The sequence below is a fragment of the Grus americana genome, chromosome 4, assembly GCF_028858705.1.
Source record: "Grus americana isolate bGruAme1 chromosome 4, bGruAme1.mat, whole genome shotgun sequence".
Taxonomy (NCBI): Eukaryota; Metazoa; Chordata; class Aves; order Gruiformes; family Gruidae; genus Grus; species Grus americana.
The window spans coordinates 69,976,268-69,990,702 of NC_072855.1; the positions used below are offsets into that span (position 1 = coordinate 69,976,268).

Below are 14,435 nucleotides of genomic sequence, written 5' to 3' on the forward strand. Positions count from 1 at the left end.
CAGCCACGGCTTGTGACATCATGCAATGAGAAAACATAAAAGCTAAACTTCTAAAAAGTAAGGTTAAGGCTAATGCTTTAAAAGAAAAGAATCTGACCCTCTATCAACACTGAATCTCTATTACACATTTGCTGCCCTCCAAAGCTTTTCCTTTAATAAGTTACCAGATGTTTAAAGATATCTAACAAGCTTTTCTACACATGCTGCGACCAGAATTACAGCCTACTCCAAACACACCAAGATTCTTTTTAGACCCTTTAATCCATTTTGCATATTTATAGCAAGGAAATAGCACCTGCTTTAATACAATTCTTCAAAGAATTAATAAGATGAGGCAGACGGAGTATGAGTCCTTCAAAATCATGTATGCCCATAGCAGGTAGGAGAGAATTTGCATTTGCACCGCTCCCCCACCACCAAGTATTTATTCAGTGGATTTGAATGCATAGATTACTAGACAGAGGCTGACAGTGAAATTATAAGGAGCAGAGCTAGCCCATAGTCTCTAGAATCCCAAGTCTGAGGTGGAAGGAGGGTTCATGTTCTGGTGTTCGTATCCCTAAATGTCCTAGGGCATCTGTGCAGAATCAGTCTTTGGCCAGCAGGTGTCTTACACATACACATGCTCAGCATGCCAAGTGTGAATGAATTCCTCTGCATTTCTTCCTTGAAGGCTGCCATAAAGAAAAGACTTCACTGTTTACAGCTTACCTACATCTATAGACAGGTAACTGCTAGATGGAGTTTGTTCCCCCCTCGCCCCAGTTTTCCAGTTTTGAATTGTCCCTCTCTAGTGCACCTACTTTCTAAGCCTACCACTAGCAAGACTGACTTGGATTCTTAAGCAACTACTCTGTTGACCCCTAAGGCTACATCCAAGGGCCATGCTACTGATTATAGTTGCACTCCTAAGGGTTGCTGACAATAGCACAGAGATGACTTTTATCCAAACTTAATTCAGCATTGTTTTCTTTATATATCGTATAGACAAACACATTTTCACAAGTGCATTTTAGAAATTTTACAGCTCTAAGTTTGAAATGTACAGAAGTAGGTTAATTGTTTGCTACCTGTAAGCGGGCAGCACATTTTACCTGATGTATTCCTCCCCTCTCAAAATAGATGTTTTAATGGTCAAGTACATATGTTTCTAACTAAAAAGCAAGGATAATAGTCAAGTGCAGCATTTTGACATGCAGGTATGTATCTCAGCATCAAATACACAGCACATGGCAGACCAGATTCTGCCATTACGCATGAAATATGTTGCATGTATTTACTTCCACAAGTGCAAGTCTTCTTTATCACAGCCTTCATGTCCTGCAAGCATTTAATAACTGAAGTAAATAATTTAATAGCCATCTCAAATTTGCTATTTGTAAGACATTTTATAATCACTACGCTGCAGATTAGAGTGCCCTGTGTGTTCAGTAACATCAATAGTTAAAAACAGCTCTAACAGTATAAGGCCAGGAGTTACCATAGGTCTTACTCTAAGCTTCATAGCCATAGCACAGCAAATCTACACTGCTGTCAGGTATGACTCAGCCTAAGCTAAGAGTCACCTCGATCACAACACAGAAAGCAGAAAACTGCCTTTCTAGCAGGGGCACTTGAGAAGATGTGTATGTCCAATCTAGCTGATTCAAGAGCGCTTTAAAACCACTTTGCAGTAGTAAAAAACCCACAACCAAACCCCAAACAACAACAAACAAATAAAAACCAAAACCCCAAACAACCAAAACCACAACGGTGTCATGAGAGTCCATCCAGGCTGGACTTTGCAGCTGATTAAACCGGTGAGAAGCAGACCCAGAAGTGTCTCATGAGCAAGCTGAAGATAGTCATAGGAGAACATCATAAAGGAGAAGCTGCCTAGAGGTTTTTCTTCAAGAATAAGTGCCAAAGCAAAGAAGGTACCGTTTGCTCCCGAAGCTCACAAATGGGAACACCGAGGTATTACTGCTTTCTTTTCACTGTTACTTGGACCAACACAGCTGGTTGTAAGGAGGAGTGGGGTGAGAGTAAAAAGGATATAGCAGACCCAAGTGTGTGGGATGGGATGACATTCCCAATTGTTATAGCCTTTGAATGGGAACAGTAACAAAACAATAGCGTGCAATTTTTATTAAAAAGACAGAATTTTGCAAAAAAACAGTATGAAGAACTTTTGGCTGTTTTCCTCTTCTAAGATTATGTATTTTCCCAGGTCACACTTTTAACCCCAACTTAACGCCAATTTTTTAAACTCCAGTATATGCAAATTAATGGCATTAAAATGAATGCAAACTGGAGTACTAAACCAACCAACCAAAAACAACCACCACCAAAAACCCCACAGGAAATCACTTCTGACAGTAACTCCGTTAAAGCAAGCATCCTAATTTAGTCAATGCTATGATGAACTAGCCAAAGAATATGATTTTCTTCACTGAGTACCAAAATTGGATTCAGCCCCAAGATACAGTGGAGATGCAATCTTATCTTCTCATTGCTGGTCCACTGTACTCAGCCTCTTCCTCAGCAGGTGACACAGCCTATATCATCATAAGAGGCAATATATTGCAGACTATTCCCCATCATATACAAGAGCTACCAAATAGGACAACACATGGGCACATGTAAATTTTTTACTTGCATCTGAAAGCCCCCAGGAGAAAGTACGATGGAGAACCGGCTGCTGTGCCAGAACAATTCAGGGATTTGACACTCTGCTATCCTCTTCCCTGAGGGTTTGTGAGGCCTGAGCAGAACCAAGGCGGACAAATCCTTTCAACTACAGCAAAGCACTCCTTAGGGGACTCCAGTTTCTCCCAGTGGCAGCCATGAACACATGCACTTGTGGCATCACACAGCAATGTTGCAACTACAATGCCGTAAGACCTCTGGCAGGAGAAAGCGTCAGCATACTTGGCCTCAGCATTAGCTAAGGTGTGCACTTACAATGCATGATATGCATGTCTGCCACTCAGATGCTATCTACTTCTTCCAGCACAGTTCAGATGCAGCAACTTAAAAGACAGTAAGTCCAGGCGCTGCACAGCTCAAGGCTGGCTTCCATCACAGTTACTATCTCTACAGCTAGACTAGATCAGGTCAAGTCACTACAGTGCACTAATTCAAGCTAAATGTAGTAAAGAAGATTCTGAAAGCTGGAAGCATTAGTAGCAACCACTCACCATGAATTAGTGGGTCTTTGGAGCACTAACCGTATCAAACAGCTCAACAGCTCTGGGCAAAAGCTTCCACCACACTGATTCAGTCTCATGACAAATACAAGATGTATAAACCCGAGGACTGAAAAAGGAGGAATCTTACAGCTTTGTTAATGTTGAAAAACTCTGGGGCAAACTTGCATAATTTTTTGCTGTCAAATCAAAACCAACCATCCTCTTCCATTGCTCTGCAGTGTTAATGAACAGAACTGTTTTGTGTAAGAAACAGCTTTAGCAATTGCCTAATTTAAGGGACTAGGAAATCCTCCTCCCAAACAGCTTGTTTTACTTTTTGGAAGTGATCAACACCTTCATAACTAGCACTGCTTGATAAAGTATAACCAGAGGAACAGAACAGGTTCAAACCAAAATTAGTCAGGAAGAAAAAAAATAGGTGTACCTTTCCATTTAATACTGAGGCAGAAAAAAAAATCTGTATATGCTTTTGAATTGGCCTAATTCCTGTATTTGACAGAATCTGGCTAGAAACAGCTGCTGACAAATAGCTATAGCTCTTCTAGAAGCAAAACTAGAAATCCTTACTCACTGAAGCAAGACTCTTGCTGAAAAATCCATTATTCAACATCAGTTCTGTTGGCCACTACTTGCTTACTTGCATCTCTCCTTCTTGGAGAGAATTACCATGAATTTGGCCATGTCAACTAAGATCAGCTGACTTCTGTCCATTACCCTGGAACCCCTATGTTCAGGCTTCCCTTCTGAATTTAGTATGAAACTGACTGTATCTCATAAAAGATCCAGTATGCATAGGATATGTTTGGGGTTTAATGATCGTCTAAAACAACTAAATAAATCAAATTTCAAGATATGGCACAAAAACAGCTAAAGGAGCCCACCCAATAGGTTGCCCTGGACTTACATGGACATGTCAACTCAGCTATATCTCACGACATAGCCCAAGACATGCGGCGAGGCTACTGACATCACATCCAGAGTACTCTTCACCCTTAGCTCTGAGGTACGCGAGATGTTGTCTTGTAGCATCGAGCCATTGCGAAATAGTTAAATGTGGCTAGCAAGATAACAAAAGTTGTTCTTCAACATTACAAGGTTTGCTAACTCGATTGCGTGGTATCATAGAAGCAAACAGAAATCTGTGTAAAAAGTCTCGCTAACCTCAGTGTTAAGGGTGGCAATGAAAAATCATTCATTTTCTCTAAATCCCCTATCAGCAAAATCAGAAAAGATGTAACTCCTTATCACCACTCTTGTTGAAACAGTGGCTGCTGTGGGCAAGAGATTTAAACTTGAGATGCCCAGAAAGTGCAATCAGCAAAAACTCATTAAGAAAACCTTTGAAAAACAGGAATAAACACAACTCTATCAAATTCTAACCAAAAGAAAGGGCAGTACCATATAAGATGGATTAAGTCCACTGCCCCAAGTAAGATTAGTTTCAGATCATTACAAAAACCACTTTGGGTTCAGCTAAGACTATCTACTGCTATAACAACATAAGACTATCTATGATCTTACAACTGTGAAGAATTTAGGATGCATTGCTATAAGTCTTTTATTTTCATAACTGAAACAGGTAAGGAACAAAATTATGCTGCTCCTCAGAAATTTAGAGCAAGGAATCCTGTTTCTACAATTTCTGACAGCCCCAACGACAACAAATGCCCTAATTTGGTGAACAGGCTTTAGTAACAGCAGTATTGCTCAAGTGATTCCTTAATGGTGTCCTAGAGTCTCAAACAGTAATTAATTTCTTTAGCAAGTTTGAGAAATATTTCTGAAAAACAATAACAGTGACTCTACTTAAAGCAGCAAGTCTGGTCTTTACTTCCATTCCACTGTTTCAACCAAGACACATTTCTTCCCACTACTTTTGGCAAAGCCAAGCGGGGTATTCCTTTTGGCAAAGGAAAAACAAGTGACTGACATCTCAACAGCCAAGATATTGGAAAAGCCTCGTTAGCAATTCCACGTTTCAGATGAGAGAGTATGTGGTAAAGCTCCAGTGGTGAGCATACTTGATTACTGTACAGTCATGGAAATGCAACAATGATTGCATACAGAATGTGCTAATTTGTTTGGTTACCGATGAAAGTGACATTCTGGAAATCAGTCTTTAATCTAGAATCAAGATCACTTAAGAGGAGATTTCCAAGTCTGCCAGCTCAGCAACCTTAAAGCCAGCACATGAACTTCTAGGAGACGGAACATTATTTTTATAGGACTGGTGCTGGTGAGAGTACTAGTGAAGGAGAAGCACAGGTCTGTCTAGTTTGAAGTGGAGGGACAGGGAGCAGATTCTGGAATGAAGAAACAGGAAGATGGCCCAGCAGGAGGGACTTGGCATATTTACAGCAGAGACATTGAAGAGACGCTGTTCAACAGGCTTTTTTATCATTAGGAAGTTCCTATATCTTTTAGTAGAATACTTGTCGAAGCCAGCATGGAAAGGAAGATGACCAGCTCAAAGATAAATACCCTCAAGCACAGCAGCATTACTGTAGAAATGACCAAGTGAAGGCAAGATTCAACACCCCCACCCACCCCCACCCCCCCGCCCCCTTGCAGCAGACACCACAGTTATTGTAATGCCCCACTGGGGGACGCAGGTTCTGGCCATGCCTAATCAAGCCTGCCTAGCACATAAGGTAACCGATACAAAGATGAAAGATGTATGGCTCTCCAGACATCATGAAGAACACATATAATGACCAGTCCTAAACAGAGAAACTCTGATCTGCACGCAATGGAATATACACAAGCCCAGACCAGCATGGCATCTTGCTGCTTCAGTATGCTACTTCCACAGTACGTATGAGAGTTATAGATCAGTAAAACTATTTAAACCCGGCCTGAACACACTTAGTTCCTCACTTGAATTGTTTGCTTGCAGCATAAAATACAATAATGTTTCACTTAAATACTTGGACTTTTTTCTCCCTGCTCAAACTGTATTCAGCTAGAGACTAAGCCCATTAGCTATGGTGAGAAGTATTTGCACCATCTTACTCTGCAAGAACATCATGATTCCAAGAACTTTATCCTCTGCTGCTCAAAGGAACTGAAAAACTATTCCACATAAAATATGGCACCTCTAATAGCTTTGTATTTGGTATTTCTTTAATACATTTCCAATATATTTAACTCCTCCATCTAAACCAAAGTTAATTGAATATTGTCTTTGGGATTTGTGAAATAAAACCTGAACACACTTGATGAATTGTATCCAATCAGATATGATGGCTGAATAATTTGGCAAAATGCCAGGAAAGTTCATCAGTTATATTAAAAAAAATAAAAATCAGTCAATCCTACTTCCTACAACTACCAGTTTTCTATTTGCTGGGGGGGGGGGGGGGGGGGGGTGCGTGGGGAAACGGAGTAAAGTGCTTTTTCCATTACTTCACAGTGCATCCACCTTTCTGGGTACCAAAAAGTCAACTTCTCCATTCCTTCGAGCCCTGTGCTTACTATTCTACCCTCTCCTCTGCCTCCACCTGAATTCTTCTCGAGTAACTTCCAGACTGCCTAGAGATTATGTGCGTCCAAATGAATAATACGGACTCAACTCATTTTAAGTGTTCAAACAGATAAAAAAAAAAGGAGGAAAAACATAGACATCCACTTTTCTTCTAAATTCCACAGAACCTTTGAGCAGAAGAACAGGAATATCTACCTTCAGGCTTAACAGCAAATAGTTAAAACTATAAGAACAATATAAACTAGAAACTTTCTTTTTAATGGAAGTGCAAGTTTAGGCAGAATGGTGATCAATAATCCTGTGGGTGGTTTTTTTATTCAAATTAATCACGCAGATCCCTTCCCTTTGTACTACAGGAACACTAAACTGTAAAATGCCTTTCAAATGGAAAAACGTCTCTAGTAGAACCTCCACATACCTGTAAAGTGACTAGAAGAGGTTAGTCTGTTAGTGTGTTGCAACACGCAAAGGCAAAGTGCACACGCTTCTGAACTCAGAATTTGTCAGTTAAGTGGAAATGCTGGCTTGCAAGCAAATCCATACGCAAAAGAAATTTACTGATCATGTAAGACATTTACCACAAAACTAACTAAAAAACCTCCCAACTCTCAAAGCTAATTATTGCCTTTTGCTATGGAAAGCTGGGATGCTTGGCGCAGTTTTTGCAAGACCTTAACATTTGTGTTACGGGCACACTTCTTAAATATGGCAAAGAAATGAAGCCTCGGGAACTTAAACCACCCACAAAATCTGTTTGCTTTTTTTCATTTTATGCTTCATTTCTAAAAATACAAGGTTGTTACCTACTTAACTCCTGTGTTTACTACCTCCATGAAAATCAGAATGTGAATGATTTTATATTTCTGTAAACAGCCTGTGAACCAATAATTATCTATTTGAAGGGTAATACATCCTTTCAATACCACTTGGGCTGGTTCCCAAAGCATCTGCTGCAAAAAAAGTCTCACCCAGGCATGCTCAATGGAACAACTCCGTGGTCTGCCCGGGCCAGGAGACAACACGTGCCAACCCAGGGCCAGACAATCAGACCACCTTGTTAGCTGGCTAGGGGCGCAGAGGTCCCATCAAGGAGCCAGCTGCCCAGGCAGACTCAAGCTCCTCTCGCTGCTCTTCAGCCACCCGTGGGCCAAAGGAAGAGGCGACAGAGGATATGGCATAATGGAGGGTTACAGTCTCCTGAAAAGGTGGCGTAGACCAAGGAGAGGCTGCTGGAAGAGAGAGGTGGAGTGAAGGCACAGGAGTAGGGATGTTAATGTGTTTTTGGACATGCATCGATAAATGGGACTTCCTAAAAGACATCTCGCTAATTCAAGTCAAACACGTAATCAAAACTTCACAAAGTAAGGTCATTATCCATAACAAGGCAGACAAGTGTTTCATTAGCCAAATTTTCAGTGTGATGAAAACCAGCTTCAAGCCTTTTCTATTTACCACGCGTTACAAAGACATCTAATCACAGGGCAATCTTAATACTAGACTACACATCATAGGCTCATCCCTGCAAGATACAGGAAAACATCAAAATACCAGAATAACTTTTAGCCTACCCAGTACCTTAAACTTTTGTATTTTTATTAAAGATTTTCAGTTAAGAAAAAGCACAAAATTAAAATTGCTTCAGCCGACAGAAATCTGCTTGGACTGGAGCACACCCTTCTCTTTTCTGATCTGAACCAAATTGCGAAGCTTTATCTAACTCACATGCGCTGAGCCAGCATTTTCTCCAAAGAAACTCTTATTCTTCCCTTGCTCCTGCCCTCCACACAAATACTCAAGACAGCCATGCACCAAGCCCAGAAAAAACCAAAACCAAAACCCCAAACCATCCAGTTTTAAACACAGACAGGCTCCTTGATTCAGTTTGTCTCGTAACCACACAAGCCAACCTCAGTGCAAAGGAAGATGAGTGAATGAGCACCAAGGCTACTACTTTCCCAGCTCATAACACATCAAAAATTACACGCTTAGTACAAGGTCATAGGAACTCCCAAGCAGGACTGAATCCTTCAAAGGAGAATTAAATTTTACAGTTCATTTTATCTACTTTTTAAGCCTAACTGAAGCTGCATATCTTATGATAAGATACCTGTACATAAGGATTTCTACTTTTACAGATTTATTTCATTTTCACAAAATATTTTGAAAAAAGAAGTGACAGAAGATTACACACATATTCCACCTTCCATTTAAGTGGCAGAAGTTTACAGAGCCATAAGAGTGCTATTACTCCAAGAGGACTACAGTAGTCATCTTACTTCTGATCTCTGGAAGGATCCAAAACAGTAGCCTAAGCCTCTTTGAAAGAGCACACAAGATTTTTAGACAAAACTGACTTTTCTAAGAGAAAACGATATAGTGCTTGACTCATGTAACAGAATCTTCTAAATAAATCCACTGAAGTTGCTCACTAACATAATTCTGTCACTTTCAATCCACCCCAACTCCTTAGAAACTCAAGGTTCCTGCAACACTGCATCAAAGCTGAAACAAGTTCCTTAAGATACAACTGAATCGTTGTACCCTTCAGTGATATTCGGACTGCACGCTATCTTCACTTTATTCTAAAAAACAGGTTTATTGCCTAAATTCCACTGCAGTTTCTTTCACCCGTATGCCGGTCGCCACCCAGAAAATCGGTTGTCAAACTTTAACGAGAGTTAGCTGTAAGTTAAACTTCGGAAAGACTTCAAAAACCTTCATCCTTCTCCACTTCCTCCTTTGAAAGCCATCTTCCCCACCAACCAACAAATCTGGTTACTATCTACGGCAAAAATCTGAGTTATTAAAAAAAAAAAAGAGGGGAAAAAAAAAGAAAAGCAAGGGAGGACAGTTCAGCAGAGTGGCTGCAGACAGCAAGCCGATGAATGAGGTGGCCACGGGGGTACTTCCACGGAGCTGCCGGAAAGCCTCGCCGCGGGCAGCGCTGCCCGGCTCCGGGGACCTCTCACACCCCTCCGGGAGGCCGCGGGACGCTGGGGCACCGGGCAGCCCCCCCGGCCGGGCCACGGCCCCGCGGCTCTGCCCGGCAGCGGGCACGGGTGGGGGAGCGGGGAGGCACGGCTGTCCCCGGCGCTCCTCCGGCCCCGCGGGCACCGCGCCCGGGCGGGACAGGGCGCGGGTGACAGGCGCCCCTCGGCAGGAAGGAGCCGGCGGCCGGGGCATGGCGAGGGCCGGGGTGGTGGCGCCGGGCCCGCGGGGCGGTGCCAGGGCTCCGTGGCTCCCCTCAGCCCGGGGAACGAACCGGGGCAGGGGCCGCCGCCGCCTCACCCCCCCCAACCCCCCCCGCGGCCCGCCGCGGCCGAGCCCGGGCCTCCCGCCCCGCCACTCACCAGGATGCGCTTGAAGAGCGCGTTCTCCTTGGGCGGCAGGCTCACCGACGGCATCCTCCCCGCCGCTCCCGCTCCCGCCGCTGGCTCCGGCGCCGCCGAGGGGCTCCGGGGAGGGGGGTGGGCGGGCGGGCTGCGTCCCGTCCCCGCTGCTCGGTCGCCGCTGCCGGGAGCCTCCCCGCCGGAGCCTGGCTGCTGCTGCTGCTGCCGCCTCCCCACCCCCCCCGCCCTCCCTCAAACCGCCGCGCTCCTCGCCGGCCGCGGAGCCCGGTCCCTCCCGGCCGCCGTCTGCGCGCCGGGCTGCCCCGCGCCGCGCCGAGCCCCGGGCGGCGGCTCACGTGGTAACTGAGCAGGCCGGAGAGAGGCACCGCCAAAATGGCCACCGCGGAGGGCTTCCCCAGCCGGGTCACGGCCGACAGCGCGCATGCGCCGCGACCCCGCGCCGACGCCGGCCCCGCCCTGCTCGCGCCCCCGCTAGGTGTGCCGGGGAGGGGAGGGGGCCCGGTCCCGGGGCGGCGCTCCCCGCGAAAGGGATCCCGCGTGGCCCTGCACGTAGCCAGGTGCTTGTACGTCAGGCCGCCGCCCGCGCGGCGCGGTCACCGATTAGCCCCGAGGGGCGCAGCGCCTTCCTCACGCGCGTGGGCTTAAAGTCAGAAGGGGCGGGTGGCAGGCGTCGCTGCGCCCACGCCCGCTGAGCCAGCTCGGCCTCGCAGAGCCGGTTCCACGCGCGGAGAGGATAGGCAACCCGCGCTCGCTGCCGGCGGGGCGGGTAGCGCCGCGCTGTGCCGTCAGCACACGCAGTTAAGGGGGGAGGGGGAGTGCGCACCGGCCGCCAGGCCTCGTGCGGGGGAGCGCGTCCGTTCGCAGCGCTCGGGGGAGGGGCGGGGCGTGGGGCGGCCCCTCCCCGTGGGCGGAGCTGGGCCGAGCCGACAAGATGGCGGCGGCGCTGAGGGCGGCCAAGGGGTTGAGGTTGGCAGTGGGGCCGCCGAACCTCGGTGAGAGACAGCAGGGTCTGGCTCTCCGTGAGTCGGGGTACCGGGGGGGCCGTTTATGGTGTAGGCGAGTGGGAGTCTGTCGTTCTCTGTCCTGAGAGCGTTGTGCGTTAGCGGCCTGCGGCGGTGCCCTGGGCCTGTCCGCTGAGCCGAGCGCCGTCCCCGTTAGCTGGAGCGCTGCTCGCTTCGTGGCTGGAGTTAAAGCAAGCTGCAGTGGCAATTTTCCTCTTTTTTTTTTTTTTTTAATACAAACCAGTTAGTAATGAAATTTTTTTTTTTTTAATATATTAAGTTGGTGCTGCTTCTAGGCCGGGGGAAGGACCCGCCGTTCCTTGCTGTGGTGCCGGCCCGCCTCAGGAAGGCTGTGCCCGGGCTGCGGGCAGGGGGGGAAGGCCTGGGGAGGGGAGCTGTTTGCAGGGACAGTAAGAGACGGTGAAAGCAAAAGATGCGGTTGGGTATGGTTTGTGTGGTCAGAGGAAAGGCAGAAAGGCACTGCTTTGAACTGCGAGCAGTGCCCTGTCCTCCCACTCCCTCAGATCAGGGAGTGCATGCTGCAGTGTATCCACAGTGAGTGGGCTATAACAATGTTTTGGGGACCATTTGTATGTGATAATTGGATTTGTTTGGGGTTTTTTTTTCCCCTTATTGTATGAGTGTCAGTAATTGACTTGGCAGTCTAAACCTGAGAAACATTAACATGTTTGTAATCTTCTGCCTTTCTAGCTTTTACTCGTTCTGCATTTGTTGCAAAAAGACGTAATCATGACCAACCAAACTGGTTTGGAGTTGGCTTGGCTTTTAGCACCAGTGCTGCCTTGTGGGCTCTTGTAAGTGTTTTCATTTGGTCTTGTTGAACTTAATTATTCCCAAACCATGGTGATCTGAAGGCAAATGACTACCACCTACTTAGTTGATTGGGGTAATGGATGGTCATAGCAGATGTCAAGATGGAAGCTTGATATGTTGATTAGTTATGTTTTCTCAAATCTGTGTTGTGCTTTTCTTTATAAAAATGAACAACTTACTAAGCTTCTCTCTGTTGCAAACTCAAAACAGCCACAAAAGAAGAATTAATTCTTCAAGCTTGTTGGTTTAAGGCTTTAATGTTATTTTCTCCAATGGATCTTAGAAAGAAGAGAAAAAGACCTAGGGATGTGCCTAATGTTGTGTTTATCAGACTGTTAATGCCTTCTCTTCTCATTTTTCAGCTTTAGTCAGTTGATTAAGACCCCACTTTTCCTGAGCAGATGTAAGATATTCCCTGTTTCGGAGAAATCACAGGCTTGATGTTGATAAAGCAAGCAGGGCGTAGTAACTCTCACAAAGAAATGTGCAGGATAAGCATCACTCCCATGATGACAGCACTTTTAAGGGTGGGGTGGATTCCCTTTGGGGTTTTCCCCTTTTCTGGGGTGGTGGTGGATTGATTGACAATGGGAACCTCCTCAGTCAGCCAGTAGAAAATGCTTGAGAAAGCTGTGTAAAAAATGCCTCACTGGAGAATAATAATAATTTACAGATAATTTGCTCTGTACTATCCCACTTACATATTGGTTTGCATTCCAATAATAGGAATTCTATATTCTGTAGAAATCTTTTTGTTTCTGGTTTCAGTTGTGCATTGTATAGCTGTTTATCCTATGCTGCTATTTTATAGCTTTTCAAACAGCATAATGAAGATGTAATGGAATATGAAAGAAGAAAAGAAGAGAGACAACATAAGTGTACAGGATGTTCTTAGTAAGTATGTATGCACAGATGCTTTTGACTTATCTGCAGAATTTGTGTTCAGCTCTCTGACTTCTGTTAGCAATCAGGATTTTGGACTGACTTATTTTCTCCCCTTATTATTCTCTGTAATACTTTACATCTTGGCTTTTGCTATTCTTCTAACTCATTCCTAGTTTTAAAGTGGCAAGGTGACTGATTTATATTTTCATATATTCATTTGTGTGCATACTCACTGCCAGCTTTCTGTCTTTGACACGCAAACTTTTGGAAAATAATACATCTGTTATAATGACCATAATAAATTTAGGCTGCAAAGAGAATACCTTACAAGTGCTTTAGTGGAAAGGAGATTAAGGTCGCTAAAAATAGCTTATCTTTGTGTTTTGGGTTTTTTTAAATTAAGAGTTCTACAGTGTGAAACCCTTTTCTTAGTTTCACTTGTATATTACACATAAGAATGGTACAAAGTCAATGCCTGTAGACTTGTATTATAGCACAAATCCTACGTGGTGGTTGTCCTTCTCAATGTGAAAACACATAATTGTGTTTCTGCCAGCTAAAAATTCTGTTGGAGATTATGGCCTCAGAGCAACTAATGTGCCACGTGAAATAGTTGCTTAAACGAGGTATAGAAAAACTTGTAGTGCTGTGGTTATCTTTTCCATCAATATTCCCCTCCAGCTAAAAATACAGTATGTTGTGAGATGCTTCTAAGCTAATTCGTTGTTGCTGAGACTTTTTTCCCCTCTTTCTTAGGCTGATGGTGTACTCGGTAAGAAGTAACGTGATCACCGGTTGACCTACAAATAAGTGAGCACAGCAGAAGTACAAAGTATCTAAATACTTATATGTTCATACATTTCATATGCAGAGTTATGAAATAAATTATAATGTCTGGAAGAAACTTATGAAGACTTTTCTTGCTGTTTATATTTCATTCTACTGGTCTGCAATTGTTTTATGTGGCATTTCTGTTTCATAGTTTAATAACATTGTTTTCAAAACTCTATTATTTTGGAGGGTATATTATAGAATTAGACATCAGTTCAGAGAAAGTTCAGCAAATATTCCAGAAGTGTACTCTTGCCTTGCCATCTCTTCCATTGCTAAATTTATAAAATAAGCGACAAGCAAATATAAGAATGGGATTTATGGGAAACATAATAAAACTAATCTGCACAAATGCCAAAATGTGCATTTGCTACTTCACACATCAAAGCAGCAGCTTTCAACTCAGTTTTGACCAGGTGGTCTTTAAAAGCTTGACCTAGTGACTTAGAGATGCCATGATTAAAAGTTACACATCTGTTTGCAAGCTTGATCCAGTTCCTTGAGTGCTGTTGTTCTTCAGTCCTTTGTGGTCTGGGTTGATTACATTTTTTCTTGGTTTTTTCCCCCCTTAGAGCAGGAATGAAGCTTTGTCACAGACAATAAAAATCAGAGGTGGTCGACCTTTAAATTCTGTGTAGGTTTTTAGTATTTTTCCTTGCCAGGAAGTTTGCTTTGCTTCTGCTACTGCATGCAAAGTTGAAATGCATTCTGTATTTTCATAAAGCAAGGACCAAAGCTCCATCCTGAATCCTGGAGACTGTTTAACTGACCTGCAGCTCATTAGTCTGTCCCTTCCTCAGTGGCTGTTACATAGGTTCTCCTGGACACATCTTCTTTTCTGCGTTACAGCTCTCTGAGG

General features: G+C 44.3%; 2 protein-coding genes across 6 annotated transcripts in view; one reads left to right on the plus strand and one right to left on the minus strand.

The window, feature by feature from the left end:
• The window catches only part of NAA15 (N-alpha-acetyltransferase 15, NatA auxiliary subunit), a 42,630-nt gene extending 32,209 nt beyond the window's left edge, over positions 1–10,421 (minus strand). The window contains exon 1 of one of the 2 annotated variants that reach the window (XM_054825731.1): positions 10,026–10,421. In XM_054825731.1, coding sequence (XP_054681706.1) covers positions 10,026–10,079 — 54 coding nt within the window. In that variant the 5' untranslated portion in view covers positions 10,080–10,421. The remainder of the gene's footprint in view (positions 1–10,025) is intronic. The other variant, XM_054825732.1, reaches the window with a different exon arrangement.
• A 444-nt stretch (positions 10,422–10,865) lies between these two features.
• On the plus strand, positions 10,866–13,653 carry NDUFC1 (NADH:ubiquinone oxidoreductase subunit C1). 4 transcript variants are annotated; one of them, XM_054825737.1, is made up of 4 exons: positions 10,866–11,017; positions 11,738–11,841; positions 12,672–12,758; positions 13,502–13,653. In XM_054825737.1, exons 1-3 carry the CDS (start codon positions 10,957–10,959, stop codon positions 12,753–12,755), a joined length of 249 nt encoding a protein of 82 aa, XP_054681712.1. In that variant the 5' UTR covers positions 10,866–10,956; the 3' UTR covers positions 12,756–12,758; positions 13,502–13,653. The 4 variants fall into 4 exon arrangements, with proteins under 4 accessions (XP_054681712.1, XP_054681711.1, XP_054681710.1 ...); XM_054825736.1 differs by having other exon boundaries at positions 10,867–11,017; positions 12,672–12,754; XM_054825735.1 differs by having other exon boundaries at positions 10,926–11,044.
• Positions 13,654–14,435: the final 782 nt, after the last annotated feature.

What these genes read in the sequence shown, in the direction of transcription:
- NDUFC1 (XM_054825735.1), top strand. Translation starts at nt 10,957, where the DNA reads ATGGCGGCGGCGCTGAGGGCGGCCAAGGGGTTGAGGTTGGCAGTGGGG. An exon ending in ACAGCAGGGTCTGGCTCTCC is followed by an intron (nt 11,045 to 11,737) that starts GTGAGTCGGGGT and finishes CTGCCTTTCTAG; the next exon opens with CTTTTACTCGTTCTGCATTT. An exon ending in GTGCTGCCTTGTGGGCTCTT is followed by an intron (nt 11,842 to 12,671) that starts GTAAGTGTTTTC and finishes GCTATTTTATAG; the next exon opens with CTTTTCAAACAGCATAATGA.